The 23,969-nt window shown below is 45.8% G+C and overlaps 1 protein-coding gene, 1 long non-coding RNA gene and 2 other non-coding genes across 7 annotated transcripts; 2 read left to right on the plus strand and 2 right to left on the minus strand.

Annotated features, from left to right (window-relative positions):
- On the minus strand, positions 1 to 96 carry LOC124693704. The gene has a single exon (XR_007000166.1). It is a non-coding gene; the product is annotated as a small nucleolar RNA SNORD96 family (small nucleolar RNA).
- A 295-nt stretch (positions 97 to 391) lies between these two features.
- Positions 392 to 507, minus strand: LOC124693667. The gene has a single exon (XR_007000136.1). It is a non-coding gene; the product is annotated as a small nucleolar RNA SNORD14 (small nucleolar RNA).
- A 14,994-nt stretch (positions 508 to 15,501) lies between these two features.
- LOC124686298 lies at positions 15,502 to 17,056 on the plus strand. 2 transcript variants are annotated; one of them, XR_006997779.1, is made up of 4 exons: positions 15,502 to 15,701; positions 15,793 to 15,966; positions 16,292 to 16,390; positions 16,810 to 17,056. It is a non-coding gene; the product is annotated as an uncharacterized LOC124686298 (long non-coding RNA). The 2 variants fall into 2 exon arrangements; XR_006997780.1 differs by having other exon boundaries at positions 16,813 to 17,056.
- A 3,147-nt stretch (positions 17,057 to 20,203) lies between these two features.
- LOC124686299 lies at positions 20,204 to 23,750 on the plus strand. Of its 3 annotated transcripts, none has more exons than XR_006997782.1 (3): positions 20,204 to 20,715; positions 21,366 to 21,503; positions 23,524 to 23,750. XR_006997782.1 is itself a non-coding variant. In XM_047220269.1 (2 exons), exons 1-2 carry the CDS (start codon positions 20,382 to 20,384, stop codon positions 21,452 to 21,454), a joined length of 423 nt encoding a protein of 140 aa, XP_047076225.1. In that variant the 5' UTR covers positions 20,204 to 20,381; the 3' UTR covers positions 21,455 to 22,102. The 3 variants fall into 3 exon arrangements, 1 of the variants encoding a protein (XP_047076225.1); XR_006997781.1 differs by lacking the exon at positions 23,524 to 23,750 and adding an exon at positions 23,179 to 23,272; XM_047220269.1 differs by lacking the exon at positions 23,524 to 23,750 and having other exon boundaries at positions 21,366 to 22,102.
- Positions 23,751 to 23,969: the final 219 nt, after the last annotated feature.

Here is a 23,969-nt window from a genome sequence, read left to right on the forward strand (position 1 = left end):
TGACGTCAGTATTGCAGATTTGACAACATGGTACATTGACTGCACCAATCAGTCCCGAAAGATGGTGTCTTTTGTTAGCGTTTTTCATCATTGTCCATCCAACTTATTATCAAAAATAAATAGATGACAAACATAAACAATGCCAAGGCGAAAAAGAATTGTAGAGGAAAAAACTAGTGAAAAATATAATGAGCCCTAATATGGCCTCGGACATCGAAGGAAGAATGTAACGACATTAGCTCTCATGCATAGATGGGTGAAAGCTTTTTAGGAGGCATCTGTGAATGTTTTCAGAAACAAGCCCTTATATTAACATTAATGGGCATGCATATTCATCCACTAAATTAAATAAAACCAAGTGGAAGAAGAGAAAAAAATCTAAGTCCAGAACTGCATTAGACATCCAAGAAAAAATCTAGCAGCATTAGCTCTCAAGCCTGGGCAAAGCTCTTAGGAGGAAACTACAAATATTTTGATAAACAAGCCTTGATTTCATCATCAGTTGCAATACGAACAAGGGAAAATAAAAATACTCATATATCCTAGGAAGGAATTAACACCATTAGCTCTCAAGCCTAGAAAGGCAAAAGCCCCTATTTAGCAACTGTGAATCTTTTAAGAAACAAAAATCCTTAAATTTATCATCATTGCCATCTTTTACCAGTAGCAAATCAACTTCAACTAAATTAGATATGCATTAAGAAGAGGAAATTTAATCACAATAATCAGGATACTATCAATATGTGAAAATTAATTCTAGGCCCAATCATAGATCCTATGAAAATGCTTGTAGCTACCAGAGAAGGCCTATCAGAGAAACAAGTGGATCAATCAGAAATTAGAGCACGAATCATGTATGAAGGGCTATTAGCAAGGTTTACAGAGCAGAATTTTCTATTGTGCAAGTAGACATGCAAGATAACCGGCCAGAAACCTACATCAGGAATCTACACAAAATAGTAACACAGTTGCTGCAAACTAAAGCTGGCTTTCATATCACGACAAAGCTAGGAAAACGAAGACAAAGATTGCATCAAGAGAATACAACATAATGTATATCCCATAAGAAACAAAAACACCAATCACATAGCATAACTAGGCAAAAAAAACACCAGGCATCACACCACCATATACGAAAGCACGAAAGGAGATTTAAGGGAGCAAAACATTCAGACGTCGGCAGCGTTGCGGCATACACTAAGCACTAGAGTTATCTTACCCCAAATAACATCACACGAACAACTATGGTTCTAAGTGACGATAGTCTTGTATGAGATGCCAACATGTAATGCTAGACAACATGTGTCTTCGACTGTCTGTCTAACACAGCAACAGGACCAAAACACATTGAAATCTGCAGTTTTCACTGGATGACCAAAGCGGGAACAACTAGACCTGTTAACTAAATATCAAGATTGAGCTTGTTTGACCAGTGCTTTTCGTGTTTGTATAAGGAATCTCTTTTCACCCTGGATTCCACAAATATCTGGAACAAAAGTGATATAGGGGCTTGCCCAGGATTAGCTCTCTTTTCACCCTGGATTCCACAAATTCTTAAAGGTTGGCTGCTACAATTGGATAAGTCAAGTATCCATGAACATACAAATGCTCATGTGGCAATTTTTTCTTCTTCACGCACCTGTTTCTATGAATCTGACACTAGGCTTAATAACAAGACACAAATGTCGTTCCGCCTGTGTTATTAAGCCACATATGCTAAACAGAGTAATGCTTCCAAATTAAGACATGACTGAATATACATAATACTGAAAAAAGTAAAACCAACCAGTTTTTGCATCAGGCAGCAATCAGTACCTTTGGAAGATGGTGCTGAGAAGCTCCTCAATGGCAGTGTCGAGTCCACCGTGGTGGCGAACAACTCGACCTCCTGCCCCGTGCATACACGACCTCCATGCAATCGGGCGCCACCTCGAACATCAACAGAGAAAGAGGCCAGTGAGATGCGGGGGCTGGACTCCAATCATAGCCTGAGTTAGATTCTTTTACACGGAATTAGATTATCATTCATGCATATGACTGAAAAAGAGACGAGGAATAGTGCAAGGGACTTTTTCAAGATGGAATTCATAGTTTTTTCATGGTTTATATTTGTCACCGAGATGGGATTTGATTGTAAAACATTTCCGGTTCACATTATCATGTTTCAAAGCTTATCCTCTCTTGCATTCCCACATAAACATAAGGTAACACCACCGCGACAGGAAAATTAGACTATATCAATGCGACGCACCATTGAGACCAGTAACACCACTTGAGATACAGTTGGTGGGTTTTCCTCTGAAAGTGGGGCTTCTGATTACTCCTACCGGCACTAGAAAACATAAAAGACAAATTAGAAAACAAGGACAACATGCTAGGAATTTCAACGAAGGAGAATATTTTACAAGGACGTAACCTTGTAGATCTCAAGGTTATTCCTAGTTTGCTTGTACCGAGGAAATCAAGTGCCTAGGATTCTTTGCTCAACACCTCAAGACATAAATCAAGAAGACTACCTTCATGATATAAACTTCTCTTGAAGTATACGAGAAATCAAAATAAGCCGCAGCTGTTGAACCGAATTGTCCATCGAAATTAATTAGAGTTACAATAATGGATACACCTAACACCGACATAACAAAGCAAAACCAAAGAACATATACATCGGGCAGAAATCCATTCGACCACTCCTAAATCTAGTACCATAGAAATCAGAGTTAGCTATCTCATTTGCTTGGGAATTATTTATTAGATCTATCATTGAGTGTAACCATGGATTTGTTAATAGATCAATTCATGTGCTGCAAACTCAAGAGACAGAAAATATGTGTTGTCAATGACATACGCAAAGGTTCACCTTATACGGTTATAAGGTGACAGTTTTTGTTGAAATATTTGATCCATTACTTTGTTGATTAAATAACAAATAAGTAATTAGTCAAGCACAAGCACACGGCAACTGCACATATCAGTTGTGACAATAAACAAATTACATAATAATGAGGGTAGGTACTAAAGCAGTAAACAAACTAAGATCTTCAGAAACAAAGAAAGACCAAACAACGTAGCCATTGGGTAGCAAGCCATAAGCCAATCGAGTGCGCTAAAAGTCAGTACCTTGTAATGCCAGTGTTGGCAAGCTCCTAGACCGCGGCGTCGAGGTCGCCATTGTGGCGACCGGTTCGACCTCGTCCACGATGTGGCTAAATAGCGTGGCGCGGAGTATGACCATCCGTGTGGCAGCCGACAGCAGCGCCGCCATGTCTCGGCGCCGCCTCTCCCATCGACGAGCCTGGGGTGGCATCGGTCAATCTGATGCAGAGTGGAGAGTGGGCGAGAAACTGGGGGTGGAGGGGTGGAGGTGCCTCGGCTGGGGGAGGTGAGGCGGCGGCGGCGGACGTTATGCTGTCGGTGGGCAGTCTTTGCCTCACAGGATGAGCGGTGACATTGGGTTGACTGTGTATCGCTACAAACGTAGAGAGATCGCAGGTTCGAATCCCTCTGTTCAAAAAAAATTGCGTCGGCGTTTGTTCAGTTAGATGTACATGTCGCTCAAGTTACAGAGTTTGAAGGGTTAAAAAGGACAAAATTCAGAGCTCAAGAACTAGTCCATAGCAAGACTATATATGATGAGTTTTTTAATAGATGGATTCACAGATTTTAATCGTTAAACATAAGTGCACAAGTGGACATTTACTAACTACTATATAGTCTGTTCAATTCTTTTTTTGCGTCAGCGTTTGTTCAGTTAGCTGTACAGAATTTTTTTTCGAAATGGCTGTACAGAATTGGAGGGGTTAAAAAGGACAAAATTCAGAGATCAAGAACTAGTCCATAACAAGACTATATATGTAATCGTTAAACGTAAGTGCACAAGTGAACATGTACTACCTACTTTATAAATTTACAAAGGGAGACAATGAGGTTTCAGAGTTACAACATTCAGAGATCAAGGTTCAGTCTGCTGCTAGTTAAACATTTATTCCTCTTATTCTTATTAATTTCATGATCGAAGCTATGTTCAGGGTACCGATGCAATCTCATCTTCTACGTTGGTGAACCTCAAAATCCAATCAAGTAAGCTGGGAAAAATAAAGAGGTGCGATTGACATATGATTGATTGTTAATGCAGACATTTTTGGAAGATGAATGCTGGGATTGGAATGAATAAGAAGGGAAATACATGAACCTACATGTTGCTTGGCAAGTGATCTTACAGGAACATGCCAACATCAATCTCCTCCGATTCCACCTCCAGCAGCTATCACCATATCGCCCAGCGCTGCACTACAAGTAGTCAAGTACAGAAATTATTATCCAAACCGAATTGTGCTGAGTTAGATCAAGAAAACCACTAAGGTCTTAGGGAGATCGACATGCCTCAGCTTGCGGCCGCCGGAGACAAGCATCGGTGTGACCTTGCCACCATGTCTGGCACACAGCATGCGTCATGCGTCATGTCCGCCGGCATGGCCTTCCGGCCTCACCATGCTGTGCAACGACTATTGGTTGAAGCAGATGAGTTTTGTGGGAGAAGGATGAGAAGACATTGGTGGAGGATGAAGAGAACAACGAGGTAGGGAATTTATAGGGAGGGAGCGCGGGCATCTGCGAGCAGGGGGAGCGGGGAACGCGGAGAGACGATGGATGAGGTCACGATCCGCGTGACGAGTGCGATGTGAGCCGGCAGCCATTGGATGGAGAGGGAGGGATCATGGAATCACGCCATGCCGCCGCTGCGTTTTCGGGACAAGGAATTGGGAAGGTGGAGAAATTGAGTAACAGATTTGCATTGGTTTCGCTAATTGATTTTCCTGAATCGTGGAGGAGATATACTACCTTACATGGATTTCCTTTCTTCGTTTAGGGTCAAACTAAAAAACCGACGCCCGAACAGCTCAACACCTGACGATCAACCGCGAAGCTGCCCGCGCTGACGTGAACGCTGAGCCTGAGCATCACATTACAGAGAACCGGCATCCTGCATGTGCATGGTGTGCGATCAGTGCCTCATCTGCTACTGGCCTCCTGCGATGGGTAGGAAAAGGTCAAGTAGCTCGTCGCATCTATGACTCACTCGCCTAGGTGCCAACTGCCAAGTATACTAGCTATATCATGTTGTGTATACACCAGCCCATGAGAGCTAGCTACTAGGACGTACGTGATCGACATATAAACATGATTTTATTGAGGTTGATGAGTATTTTTCATTCCATGCAATGCTTGACACCACTTGCAGCATCGTCGTCGCATGTGGCAGCATCATTGTCCTCCACTAGTAGCACCGCTACCCAATCCTTGAACCATCGATTGCCATCGGTAGAAGCAGCGTCGGACTGCTATTGCACCACAAGCGGCCTGACTTAGCAGCAAAGGTCCAACACCACATCATTTGCAGCCATGGCCGCACCGAAGGCGGGGGAACGTGCATTGTTGGGGATGAGGCGTTGTTGTGGCGAGGCACCTCGAAGAGTAGTGTTGTCGTCCAGCCGGATTTTGTGGGAGGTGTGCGGAGGAGCACTTCGACGACGAGGAAGCGTTGGGTTGATGTGGCGGTGCCATGGGGAAGCGCGTGGAAAATACGCGAGCCTCCACGATTAAGACACACCAGATGCGAGAGCCAGAGGTTGGAGGATACGCGAGCCTCCGACTATTTCACGACATTATCCATTTATTTATATAGGAAGGTTTATATATGCTCTAACTTATGGATGCTTGTATACATAAAGATTTCAAATCTTTTGGTTGACCTACTACACATATTTCCTCAAGTCACCAAAAATGGTACGCTGCAATTAAAGCACAATTGTGGAGTATGAGGTTGGGGGTTGTGGAGCGAAGGAGAGGTGATGGTCTTTGGTTGCTTGAGGTGGCAACCAACGATTGGTGAGATTCCTCTCCATATTCGTTTGTTGGTGCTATCATTAGTGTCGAGCGAATGTGTGAGGTAACGACATATTAATTATAAAATTGCGTGCATTCTAGGACCCCATATATACCCATATTAGGCCACCATACAAGATGGGTGGGTTTACCACCGTTGCTCTCGTGATTTCACGCGAAACCCTATTACATGGGCCCCACGACATCTACCAACTGGATTCCCATCCAAACTAGGGATTCCATGTGAATTTTTCATTGGATTATTAGAATAGGTTATAAGAACACGACAAACAAATAAAAAACAAGTTTTGAAAATAGTAGGGGAAGAATCGATAGGGTTGATGGCCTCTAATGAGGTTATGAACCATTAATCCAGAACTTGTTTGCAAAAATAATCCTATTTGTCAGTTGGTTGTAGTCCTTTTTATCAATCGGTTGCTACTACATAAATGTTCTGTTTTGGCTTCTCCGCTTTAAAAACCCATGTATACTCACATTATGACATCACATACCACAGTGGAAAAGTTTCCGATGGTTTTTGGCATGATTTCATGGGTTCCTCTTTTTTGCATGCCCTACGACGTTTACCCTTAGCTTTTAGTCGAGAGTGGTGATTCCATGTGACTTTCCTCTTTCGTGTTATAATGGGTCACAAGACCATGAAAACCTCCAAAAGAGGCCAAGTTCTTACAAAAGTTATGTGAGTGGCTTCGAAGTGGGTGTTTTGCACTGTAAGGCTAGAATATTCATTCGGGGTAATTATGTTCGTGATGCATGTACCACTTTACAAGAGTTGGGTCGGCAGTTTTGGAGTGGGTTTTTTTTGCACTACAAGTCTAAAATCTTCGTGACTTATAGTCCGATTTAAGTGTGAATGAAGTGTCACTTTAGAGTTGTGTATTGGCCTCTTTACACCACCCTTATATAACTATATCATGACCTCAATAAAAAGGATAAGAGTTTTGACCCTTCCTCACACAATTTCAGGGAAACTTTATTCCATGGCACCCGCGATGTCTACCTTGTAGTTGTTCATCGAGAGTTGTGATTCCATGTGAGTTTACTTATCCATTAGCTTTCTATCGAAAGTGGTGATTCAATATTATTTCCTCTTTTATTGTGTTATAGTGGGTCATAGGAACATGAAAATCCCCAAAAGAGACCAGGTACTTACAAGAGATTAGTCAGTGGCCTCATAGTGGGGGTTATGCACTATGAGTCGAGAATATTATGGGGGTTATGCACTATGAGTCGAGAATATTCGCGCGCCATAGTCCTGTTTGCAAATGAAGTGACACTTCAAAGTTATGTATTGATTTTTATTTTTTAAACCGCACTTAAATACTCATATCACACCCCCCCATGAACGAGAGTAAGTATTTCGACCATTCCTCACGCAATTTGAATCGAAACCCTGTCTAGTGGGAACCACAACATGTAACCCCTAGCTACCCTTAAAGAGTGGTAATTTCATGTGGCATTCCTCTTTGTTTGTGTTATAATAGGTCACATGAACATGAAACCTCAAAAAAAGATGTCAAGTTCTCACAAGAATTGGGGTCGGTGGCGTCTAATTAGGGGTTTCACACCATAAGTCTCGAATCTTAATTACGAGTGACTTAATTTTTGAATATGTGAAATCACGGAACTCCAACCACGTTCATAAATTTTTAATTTACTTAATATAATCTCAAGATTCCCTCTGGTTGACCCCATCAGAGAGTTCCCCCTATATGTCCTATAACTGCCTAAGTATCGTCAACGCATGTGCGTGAAGTTGGAGTTCCCCAAGGGTCCAATATTGGATTCAACAACATGCCACCACACTTGTGTACGCACCATGTGGACACAAACAAGTTTCGAAGGCATTGCCACCCTCCGAGATGCGGCATCCAGAGAAACCCTAATCCATTGACCATGCGGTCTCCAACATTGACTACATCCTAGCGACGGTGCCCAGGTGGCATTATGCCTTAATTTGAGCTTGGTTAGGTCATAGGGACATGTGGTGGCAAGGATGGATCCGTATTATCTCAATATTCCATCCGGTTCGCCCCATCATGGAGTTCCCCTCTATATGTTCTGGACTGTCTAAGTGCCGTCAGCGGATGTGCGTGAAGCCAAACAATCCTACAGGTCCAATATTGGATACAACAACATCACACCACACTTGTGTACACACCATGTGGACGCACACAAGTTTTGTTGGCATTCCTGGCCTCCGAGGTGCGGCATCCAGAGAAACCCTAATCCATTGACCGTGCGGTCTACAACATTGATTACATCCCAGCGACGGTGCCCCAATGGAACGATGACTTCATTTGAGCTTGGTTATGTCATAGGTACATGTGGTGGAAACAATGGATCCATATTATCTCGAGATTCCATCCGGTTCACGCCATCAGGGAGTTCCCCCTATACGTCCTGGAACTGCCTAAGTGTCGTCAGTGCATGTCCATGAATCCAGACAACACCAGGGGTCCAATATTGGATCCAACAACATCATACCACACTTGTGTACACACCATGTGGATGCACACAAGTTTTGGGGGCATTCCCAACCTCCTAGGTGTGACATCTAGATAAACCCTAATTTGTTTCCGCACGGTCCACAACATTGGCTACATCCAAGCGGCGGTGCCCCGGTGGCATTATGCTTTCATTTGATCTTGGTTAGGTCATATGGACATGTGGTGGTAAGTATGGATCCATATTATCTCAAGATTCCCTCCGGATCACCCCATCAGGGAGTTCCCCCTATACGTCCCGAAACTGCCTATGTGCCGTCAATGCATGTGCGTGAAGCCGGACAACCCTAGGGGTCCAATATTGGATCAAACAACATCCCACCACACTTGTGTACACACCACGTGGACAAACACATGTTTTGGAGGCATTCCCGCCCTCTAAGGCGTGGCATCAAAGATCAGCCCTCATATGTTGACCGCGTGGTCTACATCATTGACTACATCCCAGCGGCGGTGCCCCAGTGGCATTGTGCCTTCATTTGAGATTGGTTAGGTCATAGGGACTTGTGGTGGCAACGATGGATCCATATTATCTCAAGATTCCCTCCGGTTCACCACATCAGGGAGTTCTCCCCTATACGTCATGGAACTGCCTCCGTGCCGTCAGCGCATGTGCGTGAAGCCGGACAACCCTAGGGGTCCAATATTGGATGAAAAAACATCCCACCAAACTTTTGTGCACACCATGTGGACATACACAAGTTTTGGGGGCATTCCCACCCTCTGAGGTGCGGCGTCCGAAGAAACCCTAATCCATTGACCGTGCGGTCTTGAACATTGACTACATCCCAGTGGCGGTGCCTCGGTGTCATTATGCCTTCATTTGAGCTTGGTTAGGTCATATGGACATGCGGTGGCAACGATGGATCCATATTATCTCAAGATTCCATCCGGTTCACCCCATCAGCAAATTCCCCCTATACGTGCTGGAACTGCCTAAGTGTCGTCGGCGCATGTGCGTGAAGCTGGACAACCCCACGGGTCCAATATTGAATCCAGCAACATCCCACCACATTTTTGTAGACACCATGTGGACACACACAATTTTTGGGGGCATTGCCGCCCTCCAGGATGTGGCATCTAGAGAAGCTCTAATCCGTTGACTGCACAGTCTACATCATTGACTACATCCCAGCGGCGGTGCCCTGATGGCATTATGCCTTCATTTGATCTTGGTTAGGTCATAGATATATGTGGTGGCAACGATGGATCCATATTATCTCAATATTCCCTCTACTTCACCCCATCACGGAGTTCCACCCTATACCGCCTGGAACTGCCTAAGTGCCGTTAGCGCAGGTGCGTGAAGCCGGACAACCCTAGGGGTCCAATATTGGATCCAACAACATCCCACCACACTTTTGTACACACCATGTGGACATACAAGTTTTGGGGGCATTCCCGCCCTCCGAGGTGCGGCATCTAAAGGAACCCTAATCCATTGACCGCACGGTCTACATCATTGACTACATCCAATCGGCGGTGCCCCGGTGGCATTAAGCCTTTATTTTAGATTGGTTAGGTCATAGGGACATGTGGTGGCAACGATGGATCCATATTATCTCAAGATTCCCTCCGGTTCACCCCATCAGCGAGTTCCCCCTATACGTCCTGGAACTGCCTAAGTGCCGTCAGTGCATGGGTGTGAAGTCGGACAACCCCAGGGGTCCAATATTGGATCCAACAACATCCCACCACACTTGTGTACACACCATGTGTACACACACAAGTTTTGTGGGCATTCCCACCCTCCGAGAGAAACCCTAATCTGTTGACCACGCGGTCTAGAACATTGAATACATCCTAGCGACGGTGCCTCGATAGCATTATGCCTTAATTTGAGCTAGGTTAGGTAATAGAGACATGTGGTTGAAATTATGGATCCATATTATATCAAGGTTCCCTCCGGTTCACCCCATCAGGGAGTTCCCCCATATACGTCCTTGAACTGCCTAAGTGCCGTCAGCGCATGTGCGTGAAGCTGGACAACCCCAGGGGTCCAATATTGGATCCAAAAACATACCACCACACTTTTGTACACACCATGTGGACACACACAAGTTTTGGGGGCATTACCCCCCACCGAGGTGCGGCATCCAGAGAAACCTTAATCAGTTGACCACACGTTCTACAACATTGACTATATTCCTACGGCGGTGCCCAGGTGGTATTATGCCTTAATTTTAGCTTTGTTAGGTCATAGGGACATGTGGTCGAAAGGACGGATCCATATTATCTCAGGTTCACCTCGAAGGGAGTTCCCCCCTATACGTTCCGGAACGGCCTAACTGTCGTCAGCGTATGGGCGTGAAGCCGAACTTCCCCACGAGCCTAATATTGGATCCAAAAATATCCCAACACACTTGTATACACACCACACACAAGTTTTGGGGGGGCCTTCCCACCCTCCTAGGTACGCATCTAGAGAAACCCTAATCTGTTGGCCACGCGGTCTAGAGCATTGACTACATCCTAGCGGTGGTGCCCCGGTAGCATTATGCCTTCATTTGAGATTTTTTAGCTCATAGGAACATGTGGTGGCAACGATGGATCCATATTATCTCAAGATTACCTCCGGTTCACCCCATCAGGGAGGTCCCCCTTATACGTCCTGGAACTGCCTAAGTGCCGTCAGCGCATGTGCGTGAATCCGGAGTTCCCCAGGAGTCCAATATTGAATCCAACAACATACCACCACATTCTTCTACACACCATGTGGACACACACAAGTTTTGGGGGCATTCCCAACCTCCGAGGTGCGGCATCTAGAGAAATCCTAATCTGTGTCCGCGCGGTCCACAACATAGACTACATCCCAGTGGCGGTGCCCAGGTGGCATTATGCTTTCATTTGAGCTTGGTTGGGTCATATGGACATGTGGTGGTAAGTATGTATCCATATCATCTCAAGATTACCTCTAGTTCACCCCATCAGGGAATTCCCCCTATACGTCCTGGAACTGCCTAAGTGCTGTCATCGCATGTGCGTGAAGTCGGAGTTCCCTAAGGGTCCAATATTGGATACAACAACATCCCACCACACTTGTGTGCACACCATGTGAACGCACACAAGTTTTGGGGGGGCATTCCCACCCTCCAACATGCGACATATAGAGAAACCCTAATCCATTGACCGCACGGTCTACAGCATTGACTACATCCCAGCGGCGGTGCCCCGGTGGCTTTATGCCTTCATTTGATCTTGGTTAGGTCATAGGTACATGTGGTGGAAAGTATGTATCCATATTTTCTAAAGATTCCTTCCGGTTAACCCCATCAGGGAGTTCCCCCTATACGTTCTGAAACTGCTTAAGTGTCGTTAGCACATGTGCGAGAAGCCAGACAACCCTAGGGCTCCAATATTGGATCAAACAACATCCCACCACACTTGTATGTGTACACACACAAGTTTTGGGGGGCATTCCCACCCTACGAGGTGCGACATGCCCAGAAACCCCAATCCGTTGAACGCGCGGTCTAGAACATTGACTACATCCCAGTGTCGGTGCCCTGGTGTCATTATGCCTTAATTTGAGCTTGGTTAGCTCATAGGGACATGTTGTGGCAAGGATGGATCCATATTATGTCAAGATTCCCCAGTTCAACCCATCAGGGACTTCCCCCTTATACGTCCTGGAACTGCCTAAGTGCCGTCAGCGCTTATGCGTGAAGCCGGAGTTCCCGAGGGGGTCCAATATTGGATCCAACAACATCCCACCACACTTATGTTCACACCATGTGGACGCACACAAGTTTTGGGGGGAATTCCCACCCTCCGAGGTGGGGCATCCACAGAAACCCTAATCCGTTGACCGCGCGGTCTACAACATTGAGTACATCCCAGCGGTGGTGCCCCGGTGCCATTATGCGTTAATTTGAGCTTGGTTAGGTCATAGGAACATGTCGTGGCAAGGATGGATCCATATTGTCTCAAGATTCCCTCCGGTTCACCCCATCAGGGAGTCCCCCGTATACGTCCTGGAACTGCCTAACTGCCGTCAGCGCATGTGCGTTAAGTCGGGCAACCCTAGGGGTCCAATATTGGATCAAACAACATCCCGCCATTGTTGTGTACACACCATGTGGAAACAAACAAGTTTTGGGGGTACTCCCACCCTTCGAGGTGCGACATCTAGAGAAACCCCAATCTGTTGACCGCACGGTCTAGAACATTGACTACATCCCAGCGGCGGTGCCCCGGTGTCATTATGCCTTCATTTGAGATTGGTAAGCTCATAGGGACATGTGGTGGCAAGGATGGATCCATATTATCTCAAGATTAACTCCGGTTCACCACACATAATATGTAAAATAAGGATAACAAACATATTAAATTTAAAGAAGTTGACACACAATAACGATGCACTTAAGAACTAGACCCACACATGAACTAAAACACTTAAAAAACTATACCCACAAACGAACAAAACACTTAAAGAAATAGACCCACACGATGAGCTAGACACCCAGACTCGACATTGAAATTACTCGGCACACACATATTAATTAGTTGTCGAAATCTTCCTCATTGCTGGGGGTGTCCGGTGAAATGGTAGTTGAGATGGAGTTCACCCACCGGTCATCATTAGGCTCCCGTGTCGACGCCTCTCCTTTAGCGTACTCCGCTTCATATTCGGCCCTCCTCTGCTGCTTTCCCGCCCTCTTCGCTCTCCTCTTCACCTGCCTCTCCTTCCAGAATGCACGTGGTTGCCACGTCTTCGGGATGGTCTCTACGCTACTGCGCCATGAACCACTCGTCCGCCTGGGCGATGGAAATCCACCACTGACCTTGGCGTTAGCGCCGTGCTTCCCCCTCTGAGAGAAGTGGCGGCTCAAGAGCGAGACTCTTGGCTTCGGTCAGAGACCTGACCTCCGGGAAGTTCATTTGGTTGCGCGGCCGGGCAAACCTCCACGCCGCAGCGTCATATGTGCGGGCAACATCCTCGTTCCTTTAGAAGGTGCCGAGCCACACACGCACTCAAGCGGCGGTGATTTCAGCCGCGAAATGGCCCCCTGGCCGCAAGCGAACGCTGATGAATCCCGTGTTGCTACGGCGACGAGGATCCATCTCAACGGCAGCGGAGCTAAGAGGATTCCTTGGTGGTGTTGGAGGAGAAGTGATGCCGGTGGTGATGTGCTGGAGAAAAAGTGCCCAAGACATGGCTATATGTAGGGAGGCGAGGGGCGGGAGAAAAAATGGCGGGAAATCATGGCGGGAGAGAACGGACAAAAAGCTTGGCGGGAGAAATTGAGCGGGTGAGAGACAAGATTCGCAATGTCATTTCATGTGGGCGTGGAGACCGCATGGTACAAATTTTTCAAATTGATAAAAAATAGAACCTTGTTTAAATATAACCATGTTTTCAATTCCTAAATATGTGGGCGTCGAGGGTTGCCGTCGACATAGAGAAAACAAAAAAAAGGGAGGAGTCTATGCTGAGGGCAGTCGTCGGCGTCACCGAGGGCAGCCGTCGGTGTAGCGTTTCCTTACGCTGAGGGCATCGCTACGCCGATGGCCCTTTTGGCGGACTGTACCTTTTGAATCGTTGCACTCTCTCTTGAGCTAACCACACATACACGCTCTTTGTTGGCCTCCAACACAAGCAGGCAGCAGCCAAGACTTGATCCATCTTATCGTATGTGAAATTCGTCATCAAGGAAGAAAGAATCCCGCGCTATCTTCTTCTTTTTCTAGGGAAGGAACCCCGCGCTATCTGAAATTTCCAAAATTCAGATGAAAAAGGCAGACCACGACTTGGACCGGGCCATCGAAATTAGTACTATTGAGTTGGGCCATCTCATCGTATCCTCCAACTTCCCCGCGCCGCCGCCGCCGCCGCCTCAACGCCGACCGCACCAGTCCCTCCGCCGCTCGCCGCTCGGCGCCCACCCAACCAACCCAGCTTCCTCGACGCCGAACACCCCCGCACCCACCCAATCCCTTCCGCCGCTCGCCGCCTACCCAGCCCACCCTGCTTCCTCGACACCGGACACCCCCACCCACCCAATCCCCTCCGCCGCTCGCCGCCCACCCAACCAACCCAATCCCCTCCGCCCAGCCTGTTCCACGCGATGCAGAAACCTCCATGGCGTCCGCGTCTACCTCGCCCGCCACGGTAAACTCCCGATCTCCGCTTCAAGACCTCAATTTTATTCCTATTGCTCATGCTCTGCCCCGTGCAGAATTTTTGGAGGCTGCTGCACGGCCAAGGAGAGGACCTCCTCAGAAGCTGCAGCTGCAGCTGGGCCTGGACGCCGACGACTACGCACAAGGAGACGGCGACCTGGACATGATCGTCCAGGAGGAGGAGCTCGCACAACCCGACCCCGACCCTGACCATGGCGACGCCCACAAAATAAGGTCCTCACCCTTTTCCCCATCTTTCTGCTAACCTACTTCTTCCCCACGATGACATGTTTGTATGCACCTCTTTACACATGAGCATATAGCTTTACCTATTTTATCTAAATATTTGCCCGGAAAAATGTGCTGCTGATGATTCAGGGCATCTTGTAGTTACTTTAGGAATTGACCAACTTGTTAATGCTTCCTGATATTGGCTTCATTCTTATTATTTGCTTATGCTAGAGTTCCTCATGTTGTTACCTCTGTTCCTCACATATGCAAATTATTTAGGCTCTTGTGTTGTTTGGTTGCTCCAGTTGAGTGGATAGGTAAAAATATGTATGGTTTACTGTACTAGTAGCTGATCAATGTAGTACTTGGACAAACATGTGATATTTATTTTTTCCAATTCTGCATATATATGGCCACCACCTATCTTATGCTGCTCAAAGTATCATCTTGATGATTTCATTATGACCATGTAATAGCTGGTTCATGTACTGTATTGGTGCTCTCGCTGCGGTGATGCACTTTGTATATGCAAACAGATTTTTTAGATGCCATGTGCGTGCTCTTTCTTGCTTTTGCATACCTTCCTGTACAAAATATGGTATCTACCATTGTGGTGTTGTGTAATGATGTGCATTGTTTCTTTTTATCGATCCCACTGCCGGGATATTTGTTTAATGCTTTCCATCCTGGTGTGATGACTAATATGACATGAAGAGCCAAAATTAAGTCTGTTCATATGGTTTGTTACTTTCTCAGCTTTGCCTTTGGCAAGCCTTATGATTTGTGTGTGATAATGAAGTTCTTGTGTTTGCTGATATGAAGGTATACTTTCTTCTGACATTTCCCGTTTGAGGGATGTCATGTGCCAAGCAAAGTCAGGGATGGGGAAGACTGCTTGTGGTATTGTCCCACACGAGAGAGCTGGCTTACCAGGTTTGTAAAAATGGGTTTTTGCACTTCTGATTTGTGTATATTTCTCTCCTTTTTCTTGATTAGCTCCTTGCGTTTGTGTTCTGAATTGAAGGTTACTCTATTCTATGGAGGTATTCACATGAAGAAACACTAAGGGTTTATTTGCCATCCTCACTGTGGTGGGCACAACTGGAAGGATTCTAGCTCTAGCTAGAGAGAAGGACCTTTCTTTGATGAATGTGATGCATTTCATTCTTGATGAGTGTGATGAGATGCTAGTCACTTGGTAATTTATCCTCATTTCTTCCATGCGTAGAGTTTTCTAGTCATATATTTATGTATATGATGGGCAGAAGTGTAGGTTATGCTATGCTATTCGTTGTATATAGTCAATTAGCACTAGTGACATGTATATAGTCTTTTGAGAATTAAGTTCTTGCTTGCCTACTTGCCATGTGTTGTAAATAAAAGTCCCAGGATGGGATTGCAGAAACTTGCATGCTTCCATGCATCAGCTTTGCCATGACGTTGATTGTTGGGTAGTTCTCTCGCTGATTAGGCATGTGCTCGAGATGATATCTTTGCCCACTAGTCATGTTTTTGCATTTCAGGGGAGAATTGGAGCTGGAGCAAGTCAGGAGGTAGCGATGGCTGCCGGATCCACCAGGCAGGCTGTGTGGTAGCTTTGTTTTTCGACTCCGTGGGTTTAGGTGAGTCCTCAGGTAGCCATGACCCTAGTCTCCGTGACTTTATGATATGGATGACATAGTACATTCAAGTCTACAGAAGTCTTGCTTTTGACATGATCCGTGACACCATCAAGCCATGTTTGTATTACGGTTTTGCAATCCCAGTGTCTGGTTGCGCTTGTTTGGAGCTGATCTGCACTAAAGTGGCTAAGTTCCGATCCATATCAGGTGTCGCTGATTTAGTAAAAAGTTGTACTAAATCAACGACACTTGATATGGATCGGAGGGAGTACTTTCATTATTTTTTGCTTAGCTGATTCCTAAGATGGAGTTCTGTTATCTAGCTGATTGATGCATGTGCTGCCTGGTACTGACTTGGATATTCCTTTATCACTTCCTAGGTTTAATAAGAAGGAATAACATAACTTGCTTTTTTCCAGCAGGTAAAGAAAGAAGAAGAGCAAGAAGGCTACAGAGAAGGATCTGCCCTGATCCTTTCACTTTTTTGCATTTGATCTTCTTGGTGCGGTAGTTTGGTAAATGCGCACGTCAGCGATATGTGTAGTACCTACCTGTGAGCAAGGTTGGATCGTGTGCTGTACGAACAACTGTTTGTTGACTGTTGCAAAAAGAGGGAAGGGCATGGCAAAATTTTGAGCACTATGGCTAATTAAACTTGCATTGACTTATTAGCTTAGTTTATCTCTTGTAATTCACTGTAGTTTTTCTGTCTCAAATGGAGCAGGTCGATCAGATGAGAGGGTCCATCAGTTTGCCGAGGATGAATTAGCACATCACACAAGGAATTAGTATACACGCACACATGGCGGGAAATAAGGGAATTACTTCATTAAGGAAAATTGAGACCCCTGCAATTTATTAGATGGATTTAATTAGTTTCCTACCGTATAATACTACATCGCCAATTTTCTCTTTATGGGCTGCGCGTTAATCTCCACTAAATGCGGGTATTTAATTAGTGGCACTAATCTAGCTGAAACATTCCCGTAAAAAAATGTTGAAACGGAGAATTATTCCAGGTCGACCATCCCTCGCGCCACGCGATCCACCCACACCACGCCGCCGGCGCATTACCCAGCAGATGAGCGAAAATGTCGCTTGTCGGAGCATTACCGTCTTGATCTGCTCCAACAAGCCTGCCACCGCCGCCGTCGTTGTCGTCAAGGTCACTCCATCCTCCCATCCGGACTCACGCCCATTTGTTTGATCCTTTTCTATTTGCTGATTGATTGAGAAGATGTTGAATTTAATTTGATGCCATGTCTGCGTTTTTACAGTGCAGCAGTCAGCTTTTGGCGCAATATATGATAGGACCCTGCATACGGCTCCTTCTGTTGGAGCTCCTTGATGGAGAGGAGAATGACGAGGCAACATCGGATATGGTCAGAGAGATCTGACGCTTTCTACAAGAGCTCCGGTGTCATCTCCTAGCCTTCTCCGGCCGGCGGCGTCAGCAGGGAACGCATCGGAGTGACCTGGCTTGAGGAAGCCGACCCTCAAAGTACTGTAGGAAGGCGGAGAGAGGGAGATGAGAGAAATGAGCTCCGAGCCTGCTTTCCCCTGGATTGTTGGGTGCCCATTCTCACTCACCTGCTTCTGAACATGCCTTATATCTGTCGGTTTGGCACATGTCGCGCCACTACAACAATGGGTCCAAGCGGCGGTCATCGCCGCGTTGTACTATTTACCGCTCTTGTCTTCTCTTGGACCTTGCAACAACGAATTGGTCGGCGCGTAAGAACGGGCAGCGTCCGAGGGAAAACGCACTGGCAGATTATGAAGAAGTCCCCTGTTTATGTATTTTTTTAGGGAAGCGCTGAGTGTTCCCCGGGGATCAAATCCCCCATCCCCGGGTCGCCAGCCGTTCGATGCGAAGCTAATCACCGTCTGATTCCGCTCAACGCTTCCCTCTCGCGAAAAAGAACACCCCGCCCGAAGGAAAATTCCCCTCCTCTCCCGATCCTCACGCACGACCATGCAGCAAAAAGGACGATGCCGAGCTTGTCTTCTACGTAGTAGTACCGTTGCCCCGCTGCAGCACCTTCACTCTGCCGGAGCACCGTCGAGCGCGCCGGCAGCACCGCCGCCTGCACCGGAAGCACCACTGCGCCTTGCATGTAGCATAGTTGTTCTGACCGGCCTATGTAGCACCGCCGCGGACCTCGCCGGCCACCTTGCAGCAAGGCATGGCCCCGATTTGTAGCAAGCACCGCCGCGGAACTCGCCAGCCACCTTGCAGCAAGGCATGGCCCCGATTTGTAGCAAGCACCGCCGCGGAACTCGCCAGCCACCTTGCAGCAAGGCATGGCCCCGATTTGTAGCAAGCACCGCCGCGGACCTCGCCTGCCACCTTGCAGCAAGGCATGGCCCCGATTTGTAGCAAGCACCGCCGCGGAACTCGCCAGCCACCTTGCAGCAAGGCATGGCCCCGATTCGTAGCAAGCACCGCCGCCGATTGTAGCAACATCAGCCACCCTCTGTAGCAGCCGGCGCGGCCCTTTGTCGCAGCCGCCGGCGCCATACTTAGCAGAGGCGGATGTTGTTTGTAGCAGCCGCTGGCGCCATACGTAGCAGACAGCAGCCACATACGTAGTAGAACCTGCCATCCCTTGTAGCAGCCGACGCCGCCCTTTGTAGCAAACGCTGCCGCCCCTTGTAGCTGCCGACGCCGCTACCTTGTAACAGTCGCTGCCATACGCAACAGACCGCTACGTCCTTTGTAGCAGATGTTGACACACCTTGTAGCAGACGCCGACGTTGCTCACAGCAGACACCGCCGCAGACAACGGGCCGCGCACACACCATCGGCGTCCAACATGGTGGCGTCGACCTTGAATCCCTCGGGGATGGCGCGACGCGATCCCTCGGGGGATACACAGCGTTTCCCTTTTTTTATATATATATAATATAAATTCATATATGTTGTTGACTGGTGTAACGGGACAAGAATTGTGGTGCATGCGTATGCGATGATGCGAAGCGTTTGTTTGTTGGTGAGCTAGGAAGGAATGGAGGTACGTAGATGAATTGAAGGCAGCCCATGCGGGAGTCAAGGTATGAATTTGAAATGAAAGAGAAAAGCCCAGCCGAGTCCAAGCTGGGAGGTAGCTAATTAATTATTAACTAGGCTGTCTCAAAAAAAAAAGAATTATTAACTAGGCCGTAAAAGAAAGAAAAGGAAAGAAGATCAAGTTTGGGTGCGAAAAATGAATTAATTCGATCGATCCGCGCGCGCGCGCAAGGCATGGGGATGGCGTGTCGTTCCGCGGGATGAAAATTAAAGGAGAGAAGCAAAAGCGAGACGGTCGACCGCATTATATAATGAAGTAATTAACGATGCAGCAGAGGATGTTTAGTCCATCATCTCACGCCAGGCTGGATCCGGATCCGGTTCAGCTCAACTTGGCGTACATGCGGGAATTAATAATTAATCCACGCTTCCAAAGCATCAGATTTAATTGAGGCGTCGGATTTAATTGTTGCGCGAGTCCGCGAGAGAAAGAAAGAAGGGAAAAGCCTTTCCATCGCGACTGCTGGAGCTGGAGCTGGAGCGCGTCTGCCAAACAACGAACCCGCGTGCTGGCTCGTCCGTTTGCACGTGCGTCGCGAGAGGGAATAGCGCCAAGTGTGCTGGCTCGTCCGTTTGCACGTGCACGTGGAGGAAGCGATGTAGCGATCCCGCCCCCGCGGTGTCGACCGTCGCAGCGACAAAAAAACAAGTCGCGGGCCACGGGCTGGGCTTGGCTCTCTCTTTCATGTGGAGTCCCACGGGCTGGGATTAGCGCTCGCCTGCGTTTACTCGTCGGCGACAGGAGCATGAGGCGATCTCATCTCGACGCCGTTTCCATCCAAGGCTACGATTTTCGACCACGAGCCCGCCGTTCTGGCTGGGGGTTGCCTTCACTGGCAGATCCTCACGGCTTCACGAGACATACTACTCGAGTTTGATCTGAATAGCCGGAGGCTAGCGGTGACAACACTATCAACGTCCATGTTTACCACCCAGCATTACGGGGTGATTCGAGCAGAGGGTGGGAGGATGGGTTTCATCTTCGTGTCCGGCTTCACCGCCCAGTTATGGAGGAGGGATGCAGACTGTGATTCATGGGTGCCGGGAACAACTATCCAACTGGACAAGTTACTCCCCCCAGATTCACGGAAAGAACACCCAAGTATGGTTGGGTATGCCGAGGAAACTAATGCGTTGTTCTTCGAGACTGTTGATGGTGTCTTCATGCTCCATCTCGAGTCGCTGCAGCTCAAGAGGCTTTCCGAACTCAACAGCATTCGTTGCCATCACCCATTCGAACTAGTGTATACTCCAGGTAATATATATCATGCCTTTGATCTCCTGGAATAATGAGTTATCTCCGTGTATGAAAAACCCCAGACCAGTTAAACATGGTTCATTAATTATATGAAAAACCCATACAATAAACACCGAGCTTGGCTAATTCTGTGTATTAACTGAACTAAATTTCGCGCTTGCTTGCCTACTGAAATTTGCAAGAGTTGTATAATGGTAGTGTCAGAATATGGCCGCAGTGCAGTACCTTCGTTCAAGTTTGAGATACATAGCAGTTTGAAGTTGAAGACAACTAGATGAAAAGTTCGCTCAATCCAACTAAAATGTCAAATAGGTAGCTCAGTTGCTACATTTGGGAGCTTATTAAAAGCTAGTTATATTTCTTTTGTTCAATGTTGGTATCTCTGCTGATCGTAATAATAATAATATTATATCTATAATAGCATTTTGGTTTGAAGCTTAGAAAGTAGTTGTATATTTTGTCAACTGTGGTAGAGTCCTTTTGCAAGCAAAAAATTCATTTATAGCATGAAAAATCATTAAACTGAGGCCATTTAATCTCTTTAAATTACTGGTGCAAGTTTATGTAATTATCTTGTTGACGCCTCCATGTATTTGTATTTTTTCTTTGAAATATCATTGGTTGTTTGACTTATGCTTCTAAAACAGCCATTCACGATGGACCTAAAGTTGTGAGGCACCAGCAGTTGACGCGATGGTCACAGATCACACAATACATGAAACGACTGCTCAGTTAAATATGCTATTGTGATGTATTGATTGAGCAGGCAAGCTTATCTTCTGCATGTAAGTTGAGGCATCTGAACTTTTTCTTTTATGAAAATGTATCACTTTCATTGTTACCACAATTTTTTGAGTGACAACTTGCAAACTATGATTCTGGTAGTGCGGCCTCTTTTCCCTGTAGCTTCTCAGAGGACTGATGACTTATGACCTTCCCCTGTTCATTTCCTTTTCTGTGCATATGTTATTGCCATCTCATAAATTAGAATGTTGTCGAAACATACTTCCTCTTATGTGTGCTTCATGAAAAACTTGAATATGCTTTTCTCCGTTGATGGTTCTTGTAATTGGGGGCTGGTGGATTGTCTGATTGCAATCAGTTTGAGTGACAATTCAGTACATTATAAAATTTGAGAGACCATAATCTAGTTGCCAGAGTGAAAGCCATTCCTATGATGAGTATCTTCTTGTTCCCTTAACCCGAATTTCTAAACAAACCAGATAATATCCTTGGTGCTGAAACTTCTTTTGTTATCAAAATTTTCTATGGACTAAAAAGGAATCATATATATTTGCTTTCTTATCATCTCCCACATTTTCACATTTCCTTTGCACCCCTTTGGCTTAACAAATCTTGACAAGGAAACTTCTGCAAACTAATTGGTGGCACCTCACATGGAAAAAAATAGCGCGCTATTCCAACGCTAATAGCACGCTATAGCATATTTGGAGAGCCAACGCTATGCTATTTCGGCGCTATAGCGCGCTATTCGCTATAGCACGCTAATAGCGTATTTTTAGACTCACGCTATTTTGTTATAGCGCGCTATTTTTTTTCTTGCTTTGAATCCATCACTGCACTTATATATGCAGCATCTCTGCTTGCAAATTAATTGTTAGTTAATTGCTGTTTGAAGTACAATAATGACAGCTATGTGTTACCAAATACTAATTCAAGTACTACTACCTGCTAGCAATTTTTCGTTCATGATGGTATACTGGTATATTTATTATAGCTGTGCCTGGCTAAACAAGTCTTGATAAAGAAATGCCTAATAATCTATATCAGGAACATAACATTGAATACACTGAAACTCACAGAAATGATAGCTCAATAAGTAATTTTGCCCCTTGGCATTAGTGAACATCTGTTGATACACAATTTCCTTTAGTCTTGGGTATGTAAGAAGAATCAAATTCTGGTCTTGCCCCTTTTACCTGTTCCACTTGGAGGCAATGTGATTCTTTGTCGATTAAATTGTAGACAAAATATATTCTCCTTTATCTTAACTTTGGATGACCTTATGTTCCCGTTAATTTTGTAATATTAAATTGGTGAATTTTTCTCTACTCTCCTGTTAAATTAGCTGATTCAAGCCGTACTGTTTTCACTACGCACCCATTTCTAATCCTATGTGCGCACCAAGCCATTTGGTGTATACAAGCCACTTGCTTTGAGTTTATTGGAGTTGGGAGAGTGGAAACCTTGTCTCATATTAGCTTATGTGGATGCATCTGAGAAATAAGTCTTCACTCAGAGGGATACTCCACCTCTCTCGCAAGTTGTGTGGATGATTTTCACATATCTAATTATCCCTCTGTTATATGGCTCTAATAATTATTTTCAGTCTGTGTATGATTGCTCCAATTAGGAATAATTTGGAGCAGCGGAATTTTAGATTTGTATGGTTAGCAGCCATTTTAATTGTATCGCCTTATCACCCTGCTTCCTTTTCAGGTCCAACGGCATGAGGCTTTGTGTGTGCTACTAGGGACCTGAACAGCTAACTATTTTTTAGAAATACTTGTGAAAACTTATTTATGGATTGTGCTACTAGGGACCTGAACAGCTAACTATTTTTTAGAAATACTTGTGAAAACTTATTTATGGATTGTGCTACTTTGCGACTGAGCTAGCACTCAGTTCTCAGTATAGTGATGTATTACACAAACATATTTGTTTTTATGGCAGTGTTCTCAAAATTATCCATATGTATCTAACGTTTGTTTGAAATCGTTAATTTGTATGCAATGGATATGGTGATTAGTAGTACTCACGAGACATATTGCTGGACACTGCCAGAAAATGCAGAGATGAGGTGCGAGTCCAACCCACATGTCCCAAGAGAAACATGAACGGACGCATAGCCTTGGACGGCAATGTCCTCTTCAGAGGAATGGAGCGAAGCTTCTTTTGAAAAAGTTTGGAGTGAATCTTGATTGCTAGAATATAGTATATGGCTGCCTGCCAGACATAATTGTGTACCTATGAAAGTATAGTGATGTATTACACAAACATGTTTGTTTTTATGGCAATGTTCACAAGATTTTCCATATGTATCTAAAGGTTTGTTTGAAATCGCTAATTTGTACGCAAGGGAACATGGTGATTAGTAGTAAGCAGGGGCCAGATTGCTGGACACTGCTAGAAAATGCAGAGATCAGTTGCGAGTCACCCACATGGCAGAAAATGGCATTTTCTTCAACAAGTCACGCGCACGAAAGATTTTGATCCCAAATGATGTCACC

Source organism: Lolium rigidum, chromosome 2, assembly GCF_022539505.1.
Source record: "Lolium rigidum isolate FL_2022 chromosome 2, APGP_CSIRO_Lrig_0.1, whole genome shotgun sequence".
NCBI classification, from domain to species: Eukaryota; Viridiplantae; Streptophyta; class Magnoliopsida; order Poales; family Poaceae; genus Lolium; species Lolium rigidum.